The sequence below is a fragment of the Anastrepha ludens genome, chromosome 4 (genome assembly GCF_028408465.1).
Source record: "Anastrepha ludens isolate Willacy chromosome 4, idAnaLude1.1, whole genome shotgun sequence".
In the NCBI taxonomy this organism is placed as follows: Eukaryota; Metazoa; Arthropoda; class Insecta; order Diptera; family Tephritidae; genus Anastrepha; species Anastrepha ludens.
Window position 1 is genome coordinate 80,749,151 of NC_071500.1, and position 15,245 is coordinate 80,764,395.

General features: G+C 37.0%; 1 protein-coding gene across 1 annotated transcript in view; it reads left to right on the forward strand.

The window, feature by feature from the left end:
* Positions 1-15,245, forward strand: part of LOC128861886 (protein still life, isoforms C/SIF type 2) — a 418,993-nt gene that overhangs the window by 357,112 nt on the left and 46,636 nt on the right. Inside the window, exon 14 of the mRNA XM_054100262.1 lies at positions 6,185-6,379. Coding sequence (XP_053956237.1) covers positions 6,185-6,379 — 195 coding nt within the window. The remainder of the gene's footprint in view (positions 1-6,184; positions 6,380-15,245) is intronic.

The window sequence follows — 15,245 nt, forward strand, 5'->3', positions numbered from 1 at the left end:
AAAATGTATTTTTTAATGTTGGTCTTTCACCGAGACCAACCAACGTTCTCTCTGTGAATTCCGAATGGTAATCACGCACCAACCGATTCAGCTACGGCGGCCGCCGTATATAATATTATACAGTAAAATAACTGAAAATTATTTCATTCGTTAGGAGATCCCGAAATTTTCATGCCTTAATATTAATTGGTATTTTTCACATCGATAGAGAGATAATTCTGAATAAAACAAACAAAGGAGATAAAAATTTTGCTACTTGCAAAGTACAAGTGGAAACTAGCATATCCGACATTCAAACTAAATAATTATTAATTAAAAAATAAAAGAGAATTGAAAAAAGGTACAATTCATTAAAATATTATCCGGGAGTTATTGTTAGTCATTAAGTCAAGTTCGCAACTAGAATAAAAGTAACGTATAAATATTGCATGAGATAAAAATTATGACTACCGGTTAAAAAAACGCATATACATATAGTGCATATATAGTAAGTAGATATGTCCGTGGCTGTTATCAGCAGTTTCCATACACACATACATAAGATATGTATGAATAAATCACATTTCCCAAGGTGTTCATACTTTTCCGCAGCTACTAGCAGTGTTCTAATGAGTTTGAGGAAGTTTTGCGCAACTTGGCAGAATTTAAGTGCTGATGGCAAAAGTGCAAACAGCAAACGGCACTAATTGGTACAGTTGGTGGTATTAACTTTTGCCGCAGCCATAAACCACAATGCATAGGCCACGTTATCAAATATGGGCTTGTTGGGCTGTATTCTCTAACTGAAACTTCTATTTATGCAACTATTTATTGTTTGAAAGTTTTTGCATACCATTAGTATACACCTTTTTCTACCAATACATATGCATTATATACACCGTAAACCCAGCAAGCACAAAGAAAATATTCCCCAAGGGTTGATAAAGTCTTAGTGCCCATTTAGTGCGTGGATTTTGTCTCCCGTACGGGCGACACGCTTCTTGCTTCTTATTCGAATTATCAATCTTAAAGTTGGCTGCAAAACAATCTTTGGTAGTTGCTTTATTCGTTTTTTTCTTTTGTGAGAGAAAGCTATGAGTTCTGAGTTAGTTTCCAATCAAATAAGCGAAATGAACGATAGCAAACATCAGAACGCTGTTTGGAAAATGATTTAATGATTTTTGCTAGTAAAGTAGATATGATTTCAAAAACTTATGGGGCATTTTTAAGTTGAGTAAAAAATTTATTTTTCCAATTCTAGATACTCAAGATATTTTTACGTCGAGTTTTTATGTATGAAGTATTTTTAATTACTTTTTTTTCTTCTTCATTGAAATATTTAACAAACTGTTCACGAACTTTCTCCGCTTTACATTTTCACGGATTGTAGAATATATCCAAACCAGAAGATGCTAAAGAAGTAAATGTCAAAAGCATCAAATGTTGCCGAAACCAATTTTCCCGTATGACCACAAATGAAACATCAAAAGAGAATTTCTAGGTGTAAATCGGCACTTAGTTCTTAAGTTGAGTTTTAAAATTTCTCAAACTTTATTCCTCAACTTGTGCTAAGATTGAGAAATATTTGATAAATCATTTAATACTTGCTAGCAGCACTTGCTTGTATAAAAAACTTTTATTTAAAAAGCATATATAATTAATTAAAAAAATGGCTGATAGTTCGGAATAACCCTACTTGTCTAATTACTTTAATTTTTTTTTTTTTTTGTATCGTTGCTAAGTAACTGCATTTTTCGATTAACTTGTAAGTTTTCATATCAATTGTCGACAATAAAATTAATCTCATTTTTCAAAAGCTTAAAACCCTCATAACTAATTTTTAGTTAAATAACTTGTTAAAAGTATTAAATAAAATAAGAAATTAATTAATATTATTAAATAAAAAAACTGGTACCAACTAGAGAAATCCCGTTGAGGCCAAATAGAAAATTACTAATTTCCCTCTTCCCAATAACTTTCGTCGCCACATGGAACGGCAGGAACTTCGGTGAAGTCAATTTTTATACAATCCAAATGCTTTCGGGGCACGGGTATTTCCTGAAATATCAGGTCAGTCCATAAGTTCGTGCCTATTTTACTTTTGTACGATTTTTGCATACAAAAAATTATTCGCGGAATATAACGGAACTATTTATATTTTCTTTTCTTATATTTTCTTTGATATATTGTGCATTGAACAAATGATTTTAATCGCTGATAGAAGCACACGTTGTTAAAAAATAAAATGGTATCTTCGAACGAGAGGAGACATATTTTGTATTTTTTTTTTTATAAAAGTGCGAACGGCAGATATTTTTATGAGGAGCTTCTTCATGGCAGAAATACACTCGGAGATTTGCCATTGCCTGCCGAGGGGCGGCCACTATTAAAAAAATGTTTTTCTTAATTTTGGTATTTCACCGAGATTCGAACCAACGTTCTCTCTGTGAATTCCGAATGGTAATCACGCACCAACCCATTCGGCTACGGCGGCCATACTCCACCATACTCTCCGGATATTGCACCTTGTGATTATTACCTTTTCCGTGGACTTCAATCCCATATGAGTAACAAGAACTACTCCTCAAAAGAAGCTATAAAAAGGGATATCGACGCGTATTTTGGTTCCAAGGACAAATAATTTTTTGAGCTGGGAATTAAAAATTTGCCTAAACATTGGGAAGACATTGTAAATAATGAAGGAAAATATATTACATCTTTTTTATTAATTTTAAAACCACCCTTAAAAAACGCACGAACTTATGGACTGACCTGATACCTGTTCACAATAGGGAAATGCGAACATTCCATATGCATATACAGGGATGCTGTCGAAGATTATGCTGAACACACATTCTTCCAATGCATGCGTTGGGAACAAGAACGTCGAACGCTGGAAAATGCAGTCGGTCACATAACCCCGGTAAATGTAATCAACAAGATGCTAAGTAGCGAGGAAACGTGGGAGATCATTAGTGGTTTCGTGTAAAGAATTCTCCGGATAAAAAAACGCCGGAATGTGAAAGCGGTTCCAGAGTCGAGGACGGTTCCAAACGAGAGGAAGTTTTTTTAGTCTCCGGGCATACCATACACGCAAAAAAAATAAAAAAATTCATATCAAATGCATCTAAAGTTTAAATTAAACGAAAAGGTTTATTGGGAAATTCAGACTCTTACCCGTGGATATACAAATGTAAACGAATGCGTACCAACATTTGTGTGATTTTCAAGTTTGCAACTGTGCTCTCGCCTTCCGTCGTTCTCTTTTTGAAATGGCCTTTGGGCGATTCGTCCTCCTTTTTCCCTATTCGATTGCCAATTTGAGGTGCCTATTCATTACTTCTTGTCTAATAATTTTGTTATTGCTGCAGTATTATTTTTCAGTAAATTGTTGACGTGTTCTAGTATTAATTAAAATATTTGTGAATTCATAATTTTTCATCGCTACCGGCGTTTTTACAACAAGCATTTAGAAACTACGTACATACATATATATCCAAGAATGCTACATTTAACATTATTTAGTACGGCGAGGCCTGGTTTATGTTCATACACACAAATTAGTTTTAGTTGTGAGATTATTTTTAAGTTTGGCAAAAAGAAAGCTCAATCGAAAGATAACTAATCCCAAGAAGCATGGCAAGTGGATAGAAAATTGGTTATAGCAAAAATGAAGGTACGCTTTGACCAAAAGATATTTTATATCCCCATACTACGTTCCTAACTCTGGTTGCCCAAGAAAACTTCAGAGTTCCTCATGAATACTAAAAAGCTTTTAACGCTTAGCCGTTCAACTGTACAGAAGTTCAAGTGTTACAAGATTCATCTGTCCCAGAGCGGAAATTTAAATAAAATATCTAGTCATTCTCAAGACAAGGTCAACAATCTATCAGACAGACAAGCAACCCTAAGTGGTACATATGAAAATGTATCAATGATCGATTACATAACCCTATAATTCCATAGTACATGAATGAAATGAGTAAAAAGGGAGGGAGGTAGGTTTGCACTTTAACCTTGTGCATACCCAGCCTGGATGTCTGTTTTTTCTTCTCGTTATAACATCACACTCGAGGAAAACGTGTGGAGTAGTTTCCGTTGGGTGGTCGCAGAAATGCTGGGAGTCAGTGAACCACATTCCAAGCCTATGCATTCTGCAGTGGGCTGTGGCAACGCCAGTCGGCGTTTTCAGCTTGTCCTTAAAGAAGGCTATGAGATGTCTTAATCTCTTTTGGTTATACACGTTTACATATATACAAAGACTAGCATCGTTTCTTATAATCAGTGCTATGTCAACCACACCATCGAAAGCATTATATGTGACATTATACTTCCTTCCGGCTGATCTGTAGGCAAGATATAACCCACGCAGTGCGGCATAAGGATGAACACTCTAAGTAAGTTGTCAAACACGGATTATGGTCACGGTAAAATCCTGACTGGCACTTTGGGGTTCCCGGACTGATTGACTATGCACTCCCGCCTACATTTGCCATAACAGCATTCACGACCCCCCTACCCACAAGAGAAGTGTGGGAACGGTACTATGTAAGATAGGGTGAGTCCATCCATCTTTACACAGATGGTTCAAAGCTCGAGCGCAGGGTGGGCGGAGGTGTATACTCCGAACGTCTGGGGATCTCCTTCAGTTTTCGACTCTCCGACTACTGTAGTGTCTTTCAGGCTGCACTGATGGCAATAATGAAAGACGTGACACTGATAGAGTGTGGTGCGATATCCGGAAATGATATCTACACAGTTGATAGCCAAGCGGCGATAAAATCCCTCACAAAACAGTCGACAACCTCCGATGTAGTCATGATCGAGATGACTGAGGCATTTCACCTAAAGGTTCCATGGGTTACAAACATGCAAGCTACTTATCCTTGAAAAAATCGTAAGAACAGCGAACGAACAACTGTGGCCGACTCTCAATGCTAAACGCACAAAATCTCTGCTAAGCGAAAATAAGCATAGTCTTAGCACACTTATTTCTGTCATAACGGAGCACTGCCTAATAGGTAGACGCGCCCAAAGGATGGGTGTGCAAATGCATGACTTCTGTAGAAGTTGTCTAGATGAGGAGGAGGAAGAGGCAATCTCGCACCTACTGTGTCATTGTCCTGCTCTATCCAGACGTATGTTTACTATTCTAGGTAGACAATTTTTTAATGAGTTGAAAGATCTCAGTTCTGCAAAAATCAGGGATATTCTAAAATTTCTAAAAAGCACACAGTTATTTTAGGAGAGATAGGGGCAGGCTCCCCATGCGGCATCACAATGAGCTATGAGCCTGAGCCTGTCCCGCAGGACAACCGCTTTAACCTAACCTAGCCTACCTTATTTATTTATTTTTGTATTTTATTTTGGCGTTATTTTATTTGATTTTGGTCCATTTACTATTTAATTTTTTATCCTATATTTTTTTATTTTATGATTTAAATTATGTATTTTAGAAAATTTATTTGGTATCAACTTTAGGAGTGTAATGATACAGACCAACTTATTTCCATCGAACAATTTTTTATAGAAAACCTATTGTCTGATTGATGAATAAAAACTTTTCGAACCCATAATGATATACGTTATGGAAGTGTTTAGTAAATGAAAGCTCACCAAAGTGGACCGCGCCCGACAAGGTGACTTGTTCTGTAAAACCGTGTCAGCTGATTTCTCGCCTGTAGACACTTTTCCTAATATAAATGAAAATAATTACAGAATCGTGTAATTCGTGGCAAAATAAACAATTTGTGTTCGGTTTATTTGAATTTCGTTCATTTTTACCACGTACTTTTAAAATAGTGAGTGGTAAAGTACATATGACAAAACTTGTATGCAAATTAGTCAATGGTCACACTATACTCAACTAAACAATCAGAACAATAAACAAATACAACGACAACAGAAAGGATTGTACATAGTCGTTAAGGCCATGAGTTTCGCAAATTTTTTGTTTTTACGGGCTGCTGCTAGGGGCTATGGCTGCGTTCATTGATCGCAGACTTTCATTTGAGCTAAATTGAAAATATTCCAATCTATTATAAAAAATACATTTTTCTTTAATTGTTTAACTCTTCTATATGAAGTTATATATATGCAGGTACTTGTATGTATATTAGAGACTTAATTTAAGAATTTATATTTTCTCAATTTTTATCTAAATTTCTAAAATCAATAACTTCTGTGCATCTTTCTCTTTTTTCAGCACTTGAATAATCTACTGGAACACTATTTAGAACCAATGAAGCGAGAGACATTCCTATCGAATGCTGAAATAAATGCACTCTTTGGTAATATTCACGAAATTGTCACATTTCAAAGACAATTCTTGCAAAATCTGGAAGAAGCACTGGAATTGGAGCCAGATTTTCATAAATTCGAGCATTCTAGTCAGTTCCGGGTAAGCAAACTATAAACATATTTACAAAAAATTATTATAGTTATATAAATAATACTTGTATAATTACAAAATAGCAATGTAAGTTGCAAAGTAGTGAAAGAGCTCATGAATTTCAAAATGCATTTAATATATATGATATAATACAATAATACTGAACATCGCAATGTAACGACTGTAAGCGTGGCATATCAGACTCAGATCCATTCACGCTTCCAAACAGAGTCCACCCAAAGACCGTCAGTTGAGCCATAGGAGCTCCAGATGGACCCTTACGAAGTTCTGTACAGATCAGTTGATCCATAACGTCCATTCCAATCAATATATCGACCCGTCCAGGCTTCATAAAATGGGGATCGGCTAAAAACAAACCTCGGATATGTGGCCACGATGAAGTAGCTATAGTCTGTGTTGGCAAGTCGCTTGTAATTTTAGACAGAATTAACGTTTTGACAGTAAAGCATTGATTTGTAGAGAAAGAAGAAAGAGAAAGTGATACTTCACCTCTAGCTCGTCCTCCTTGCGCTGACCCAATTCCAGTAATGTTAACTTCAGATGTTGATCGCGGCAGGCCTAAGCGTTGCACACACGCTTCGGTTACAAAGGAAGCATGTGATCCAGAATCGAAAAGTGCACGTGCGGGCTGCCAATTACCAGAACAGTCGCGTACCTTCACTAATGCGGTGGATAACAGCACAACTCTTTCTACAGCTATGGGTGGATTGGAGCTCGAGTTCAAGCATGAAGAAACGCGTGGAACGTCGACGTTTGCTGGAAGTTCAAAAGCTTTTGCGCTTACCTTTGATGTGGCGTCAGCAGCGCATAACGAATGCGTCGCGTAATTGTTCACTGCGGTAACGATCGTTGACTGCAAAGCACCGTGCAACAGAGTGTGATGACGTTGTTTACACATGCGGCAAGTGGAAGCACTATTACAACGGTCTTTATAGTGACCTAAACTTAAGCAGTTGAAGCATATGCGACCTTGCTTCACGAACTGTGATTTTGTAGACAAGTCCAATTCACGAAATTTTTCACAACTGTAAATTTTATGAGGTCCATTACAATATGCACACACGTTACTTTGTTTTGATACCGTGTGGAACACATTTGTCGACTTGCTTGCTGATGCAGTTTTAACCTTAATTGGTACTGATGTTGTTGACGACGAAAACATCGATAACGATCGGCATCTTATCTCTAAAAATGTTATTAGTTGCTCAAAAGATGGAGGATCATCACTAACGAGCGATAACTCCCACTGCTTACGCGTTTCGAATGCCAACTTACTGACGACCTCATGTACCAACCAATCATCCCAAAACTCAATCGGACGACCCAACGCTTTAAGCTCGCGAATATGCTGTTGGAACGCATCAATTACACCTTTGATTGCGTCAGCATTGTCATGCGTAGCTCTTTTCATTTCAGCCAACGCGCGAAGGTGAGATTCCACAATTACACGAATAACCTTATACCGCGATGTTAATAGACCCCAAGCTTCAACGTAATTTGCGTCACATATTTTAAAACCACTGATAATTTTCAACGCGTCACCTTTCAAGCAGCTTCGGAGATAGTGCAACTTTTGTCCATCTGATAATGCAGAGTTATTATCAACTAACGAAGAAAACGCGTCGAAAAAACCAATCCATTCTGTAGAGTCACCGGAGAATGTGGGCAACTCCATTTTCGGTAAACGTATAACCGTGGACACAGATGCCTTTGTGGAGCTATCTTGCGAATTAGTACGACAATTTTTCACGCGGCTAAAGTTAGCTGAAGCTGTAGAGTACCAAGTTTCGGCTTGGATACGCACATTTTCTTCAATTTCAATAACATCGGCACCACACGTAATTTCTACAGCGTCTTGAGCAACGTTAAAACGAACCCACTGTTCACTCAATAACTGAAGGTAGCTTGCAATATTCTCTGCATCCATAGTGAATGCCTCATCAATACTTTTTGCCATATACCGTTTAATGGCATTGAGAGCGGAATCGCGCGTTTTAATAGAATTCGACATTTTTAATATGACAGAAAAGCAAACGACGGGTTTTTTAGAATTTTCGCGATGTTAAATGCAGGAACGGCTGCACAAACGTACACACGATTTAATGCACAAAAATAATTTTCTTAATATTCGTTGCGCCTTTTGCTACGCGTATGTATGTACACAAGCGAATGCGTACATGCAAAAGGCAAGCGGAGTGACTATTATCCGGCTCGAAGGACCAAAAATGTTGCGGGGAGAATCCTGTATGCAGCTACAAAATTGTTGCGGGAAGAACCAATAATGTTGCAGGAAGAAATTGATGCGGGAAGAATCTTTGAAGGCGGCTATAAATTCGTTTGCAGGGAGAATCCTTAATTCTTGATGTTGCGATAGGACCAAGTTGATTGAAGCGATGAAATATCCGGAACGAAGGACCTCACTAACGATGAGCACAAATTCCTGTTGGTTATTGTAGCGATGATATTGCGGCAAAAATTCCCAATTTAAAATATGTTGCTTCTGATTCAAAATTACAATTTTTTCTCTCATTTATTTTACAAAATGTTCCGTATTTATACACATTTCTTTACAAACAAAACCTACTTAATTCACAGAAAATTATAACAAATAACAAAAGTTGAAAAGCATTAAAGTATTTTAACTAATATTAAATTGAACTCAACAAATACATACATACGGTGGGCAAAAAGTAAGGTGAATTTATTTGTCAAACTTCGCGGGATTAAAATTTCGCTCTAGTTATTTTTTTCATGAGTTGGCAGCACTGGTGAGAACATCTGGGCCAACTTTCATGTGAATGCCATTATCAGTAATATATTTACGCTTGTGTTTACCAAACGACCAAGAGTGCATTTTTCGATGTTTACAATGTCTGATTTGATTGAGCAGAGAAGTACCATCAAATTTTGTTTGCGGAATGAAATTTCGGCTGCGGAAACGTTTAGCATGTTACAGAAGGTATTTGGTGATTCCACCATGTCGCAGAAAAATGTTTATAAGTGGTACAAAGACTTCAAAGAGGGTCGAGAACGTGTTGATGACTTGGAGCTTGGAGCGCTCCGGACGACCATCGACGTCAACAGATAACCAACACGTCAATAAAGTGAAGGAGTTAGTGCTCAAAAATCGTCGGTTGACTGTTAAAGACCTTACTGATATGATCGGAATATCAGAAGGATTGTGAAAGCCATTTTGAAAGACCATTTGGGCCTACGAAAGTCGTTTGGTACCCGAAAACTCTCAATGAAATTCTCTCCAATGCAACAGAAACCAACGTAAAACTCATTTCCAACTTTTTAAAACATTTGAACATTTGTAATATACAAGGTGGCTGATGAAAGCCGCTACCAAAAAAAAATTGAATAACTTTTTTTATTTTTAAGTTATCTGTTCCATTTTGGTTTTAATTTGCAGATTGATCTTTAAAATTTATTAAAATGGATAACTGGGACACGCAAACAAGAATTTGGATAGTCCGCCGCTATCACGCACTGGAGTCCGTAGTTTTGGTACAGAAAGAGTACAGGCGGATGTTTGGCGGCGATCCCCCGAGCAGATGGACCATAATGAGACTGGTGAATAATTTTGCTGAGCAAGGAACAGTCGCAAGAAGGACTTATCATCGAAACCCACCAGTTCGGACGGAGGAAACGATCGCTGCTGCAGCTGCAGCTATACAAAGCAATCCAAGGGTTTCAACAAGAAGCTTATCTGCTCAACTTGGTGTCAGCCGACAGTCTTTGCAAACAATAATGCACAAAGATTTAGACTTATTTCCCTACAAAATTCAAATGGTTAACAAACTGAATGCAGCAGACTCGCCGATTCGCTTGGAATTTTGCCAGAAGATCCTGCAAATGGTGGAAGAAGACCAAAACATGTTAAACTGCCATTTCATGTCTGATGAGGCCCATTTCGATTTAAACGGCAATGTGAACAAACAAAATTGTCGAATATGGAGTACTTCTAACCCACAGATACTCCACGAGACGGAATTGCATCCTCTTCGCGTGACAGTGTGGTGTGCGGTTTATTCACGCTGTATTGTCGGACCTTATTTTTTTGAAGAAAATGGTCACACCGTTACGGTTACTGGAGACCGTTATTTGAAAATACTGAAAGAATTTTTCTATCCAGAACTACGCCGAAAGAGAATTCCTTTCAACTCTGTGTGGTTTCAACAAGATGGGGCAACGTCTCACATAGCCCAGACTGTTATGACAGAGTTGCGACGAAAATTTCCCAATAAACTGATTTCAAGAAACTCCGAATTTCGTTGGCCCCCCAGGTCGCCTGACCTTACTGCACCTGACTTTTTCTTGTGGGGTTTATGTAAACAAGAAGTTTGTAAAACAAAGCCAACAAATTTGGATGAACTAAAACAATCCATTCGGGCAACAATTGCGGCTATTCCTGTCGCAACTCTCAAAGCAGCAATGAACAACTTTTTACTAAGATGCCGCACTTGTGTCAACGAGCATGGGGGGCATTTAAATTCAATTATTTTTAAAACTAGTTAAGCTACATTTAATAAAATTTAATGACCTTCAACTTGAAAAAAAAATAAATGAATTCCATATACTAAAAAACAAGTTATTTGAGTTTCTTAATGTAGCAAAATTCATCAGCCACCCTGTACAATAAGTAATACTAATTATTTCACGTAATGACTTAGCCGATAGCCCTGGTAGCTAGTGCTGTAAATATATTACTTTATAATTTTAATTATAATTTAATAAATAAATAATAATAATAATATTTTAACTTCCACCCGCACCATTGCTTGTCTGCTTGGGTGCCGTAGCTGTCTAATTTTCATGTGTCAAATATGATTGGCATGCGACGCCATTTGCAAAATCAAATATAAAATTTTCGCTTTTATTCCGCAATCTTGCAGAGTAAAATCGGAGTGATTTCTTAATGTCGAAATAGTTCCAATCTGCATGTCTTCAATTCCGGCTATTACTGAGTTCATAGAAATAGAGCACTATAAAATTCGATGGCACTGACAACCAGCATTTTATATCCCTAAGTGCAATAATATTTTACAATTATTGCCATGGACAGTTTGCAACACTGATTTGCCTACACAATGAACATCATCAATTCACTAGGTGCATACATTTAATAGTTGCTCTATTTTTTGTTGGCACAATCGAACATTGCAAACTTTCATCATTTCCGTTTACAATCATAAATTATATTGCCAACTTGTGTTGGTGATTTCCACGGACAAACGCGCCAATAGGCCAAGAGCGCGATGATACATATCTACATGCATATATATATATATATATATATATGTGTGTGTGTGTGTATGTAAATACACCAATTGTATTCACTCAAGCTGCTTTTAAATATATGTGCATATTTATAAATATACAGGTATAAGTTGTATGCATGTGTATACTTATGAATGTCTGTATTTAAAATATGTATGTATATATGTATATCCATGTCCATGGGTATGAACTTAGTAGCTGCGTTGCTCAACTTTTGCTAGGTGTATGAATCTAATATAAAATAGCAAGTGACTGGGTTCTATACACTATTCTAGATCTGTATATCTGTATACATGGTTTTAGATATATGGTTTACTGTATAAATAGAAGCATTTTTAAATGGAAGGAAATTGCAAATATTGTAGTTTATGAACAAACTGGCAACTTGTGGGTTGACTAGTGTTGGGTTTCGTTTTGTTTGCTGTTGTTTGGCAAAACACTTTTCAATAACCTTTTTTGCGCAATTTCATTCATTTGTTTTATGCTCTCCTCAACTTTCCTCCGCTTTGTTACAGTACTTGGCTTCGTGCAGCATGACGTCTACGCAAACAGTAGCCCTCTACCACTGGCCTGTATATGAGGATAAATCATTACTGCTAACCCACCTTTCCATTCTCGCAGCTTTAGTACACTTTAGCTACTTTCTCTAAACTTCTGCACAGTTCTTAAGTTCTCTGTTTTCCATACCGACGTTTCATTACAAGCGATAATAAATTTATTTTACTCTTCACAAAAAGAGCAATGCAAGCACAACCGAAAGGAGAGAAAACAAATAAATAAAGAAGCGGAAACCGTAAAAAATTTCCAATTTAAACCCAATAACAACTATTGCAATTTGCAATATAAATCTTAGAAAAAACAAAGAACAGCACAAATTGCAAGAAACAAAGTTGCCGCATTGAAATACAAATAGAAGTTGAAAAAAATACTAACAAAATCTAGTAAAAGCAAATAAAATAGCGGAGTTAGTAGTCAAGAGTAGAGATAGGTGCGTAACTCATTTGGTTCACGTTCACGCTGGCTCACAATGACGATTTTCTAAACAATGCAAATTCACGTTTAGTTCTCGTAACTTTTTTTAAACCAAAGTTTTATTTTTATGGCTAGACTTTTACCATATAAATGTTGTTAGAAATTCCAAATACATACAGGGTGACTAAATAAAAGCAATGGGAGGAGAACTTTAAATATTATATAATTATTAAATTGTTTATTTTTGTATTTAAGGCAGAAAAATAGTAATTAATAATAAAGAATAAAATATAAGTTAAAAGCAATATGTACTATATACTAATGGCAGATCCACAGAGACTGCGTTACATTCCTAGTGAGTTAGTTAATTATAGAGAAAGTTCTACAGTTCAAGGAATACGCTTTAGGAGTATTTCTGGACATTAGTGGTGCATTCAACAATGTGTCGAGGAAAGCCATTCTAAGGGGCTTGTTGTTTATTCATGGATAAAGAACCTTTCAGGTTGTAGAATAATATGTGCGGAAGGAAACGAAGCTAAACTCACGAAACTAGCATGTGACGGTACACCAGAGGGTGGCGTTCTATCGCCACTTCTCTGGCTACTCGCAACTAAGGAGCTATTAACGAAATTTGAAGGCACGGCATCTAAACTAATAGCATATACAGATGGCATAGTCATGTGGTAACTGGTAAATACCTAGATACCGTGAGCGACATACTGAATAATACGCTAGCAACAGTGTATCAATGGGCAATTCAGACAGGCTTAGGGATAAACGCCGATAAAATGGATATTATACTTTTTACTAGAGGGTACAAAATCCCGAATTGGCACTTCCCGGAGCTAAACGGCGTAGAACTGACTCTTAAAGAGCATGCAAAGTACGTTGGAATAATTTTGGATAGCAAACTATCTTGGAAGCAAAATATATTGGAGAGGAAGAAAAAGGTCAATAACTCACCATATACATGTGAAAGAATGCTGGGAGTTAGATGGGGTATATCTCCTGCAATAATGTGTTGGTGCTACTCAGCTGTAGTAAAGCCAACATTGTGGTGGACTGCATTGAGAAAAACGACACAAAAAACACCTATAGAAAGTATTCAACGTCTTGGTGCACTTTACACGACAGAAGCAATTAAAACTAGTCCTATGGCAGCACTTGAAAGAATACTCAGCCTACCACCGATTGGCATTACGGCAGAAGGTCTAGCTGCTAGATCTGCCGCAAGACTTAACGCAACGGGTTCATTTACCTCTAAAATATTCGGGCATAGCTCAATACGTATGAGTTATCAGAGCAATACGGACTATAGACTCCAAAATACAATTGGGTGAAGAGATTCCGAACAACAATAAAAGAAGACGGGTGGAAAAGAGGTATGAAACCTAGCCCCAATTCGCTTAATATATTTACTGACGGCTCGAAAATGATGGACGGAGTACGTGAAGAGACTTTTGCGCAGAGCTGGGCATCAGGCAGCCAATTAAGCTTCCTTGACCATTGCAGTATTTTTCAAGCACAAGTCTTTGCGGTAGGAAAGGCTGCTGAAATATCACTAGCAAGAACATCGAGCAACTCTAACATAAATATATGCGTTGACAGTCAAGCGGCAATAAAGGCAATAAACTCTAAAAACGTTCTTAGGACCAGGGAAGCCGTAGAGAGACGAGCCGCAGACAGACGGTTACTCATTTATTGGATACCCGGACATAAGAGCTTTGCTGGAAACGAAATTGTATATGAAATTGCCAAAAGCGCTGTTCACATATATTACAATTCGAACAAGAAAACGGCATACTGAAACCTTTAAATACGGTATACAATAACATCGCTACGGACATAAAACATGGACAGACACGAGGTGAAATAATCTAGCTACTTGCAAAACCGCGAAAATCATGTGTACACAGAATTCAGATAAATACGCCAGATTCCTACTAGCCCTGTCTAGAAAGGAAAGCAGAACTATCGTAGGTATATTGGCAGGCCACAATTTGTCAGCGGCACACGCAAACAAGATGGGAGTTACAAACAATGATAGCTGCAGATTTTGCAATGAAATAGAAGAGAGGGAAACTCTTGAACTCCTTCTATGATATTGCCCTGCATTAGCTAGAACCCGAATAAAATGTTTATCAGCTCTACAATATGAGAGGTTAAAATGTCTCTCGGGGTTAGAGGCAAAATTTTTTTTAAATGTTCTCAAATATTCAAATTTCACAGAAATTTTCAACTTTTTAACAAAAACTTTAAAAAAATTTCTGGGTATGTAGTTTTATAGCCCATTGTATTTAGATTTTTGTTGATTACGTTTCGCTTTTCGGCGTGCCCCTTCTTCCATACAAAGTAAATGCTTGACAACGTCTACTACTACCAAATAAAAGGTACTACTAAAATTCAATAGGCTCTAAAACTGCACAGCCAAAAAAATGCTGCTCAAAATGTTGGAATTCTAAATGAAATTTAGAAAAAAAAATTGAAAAACTGTTTACAAAGTTTATAGTTAGTGTTATACTTGTTTTTGTTGTAGTATGAACTATATTTTTATAAAAAAAATAGTGGTATGTTTATAATTTTGCCCCGGGATCTTTAT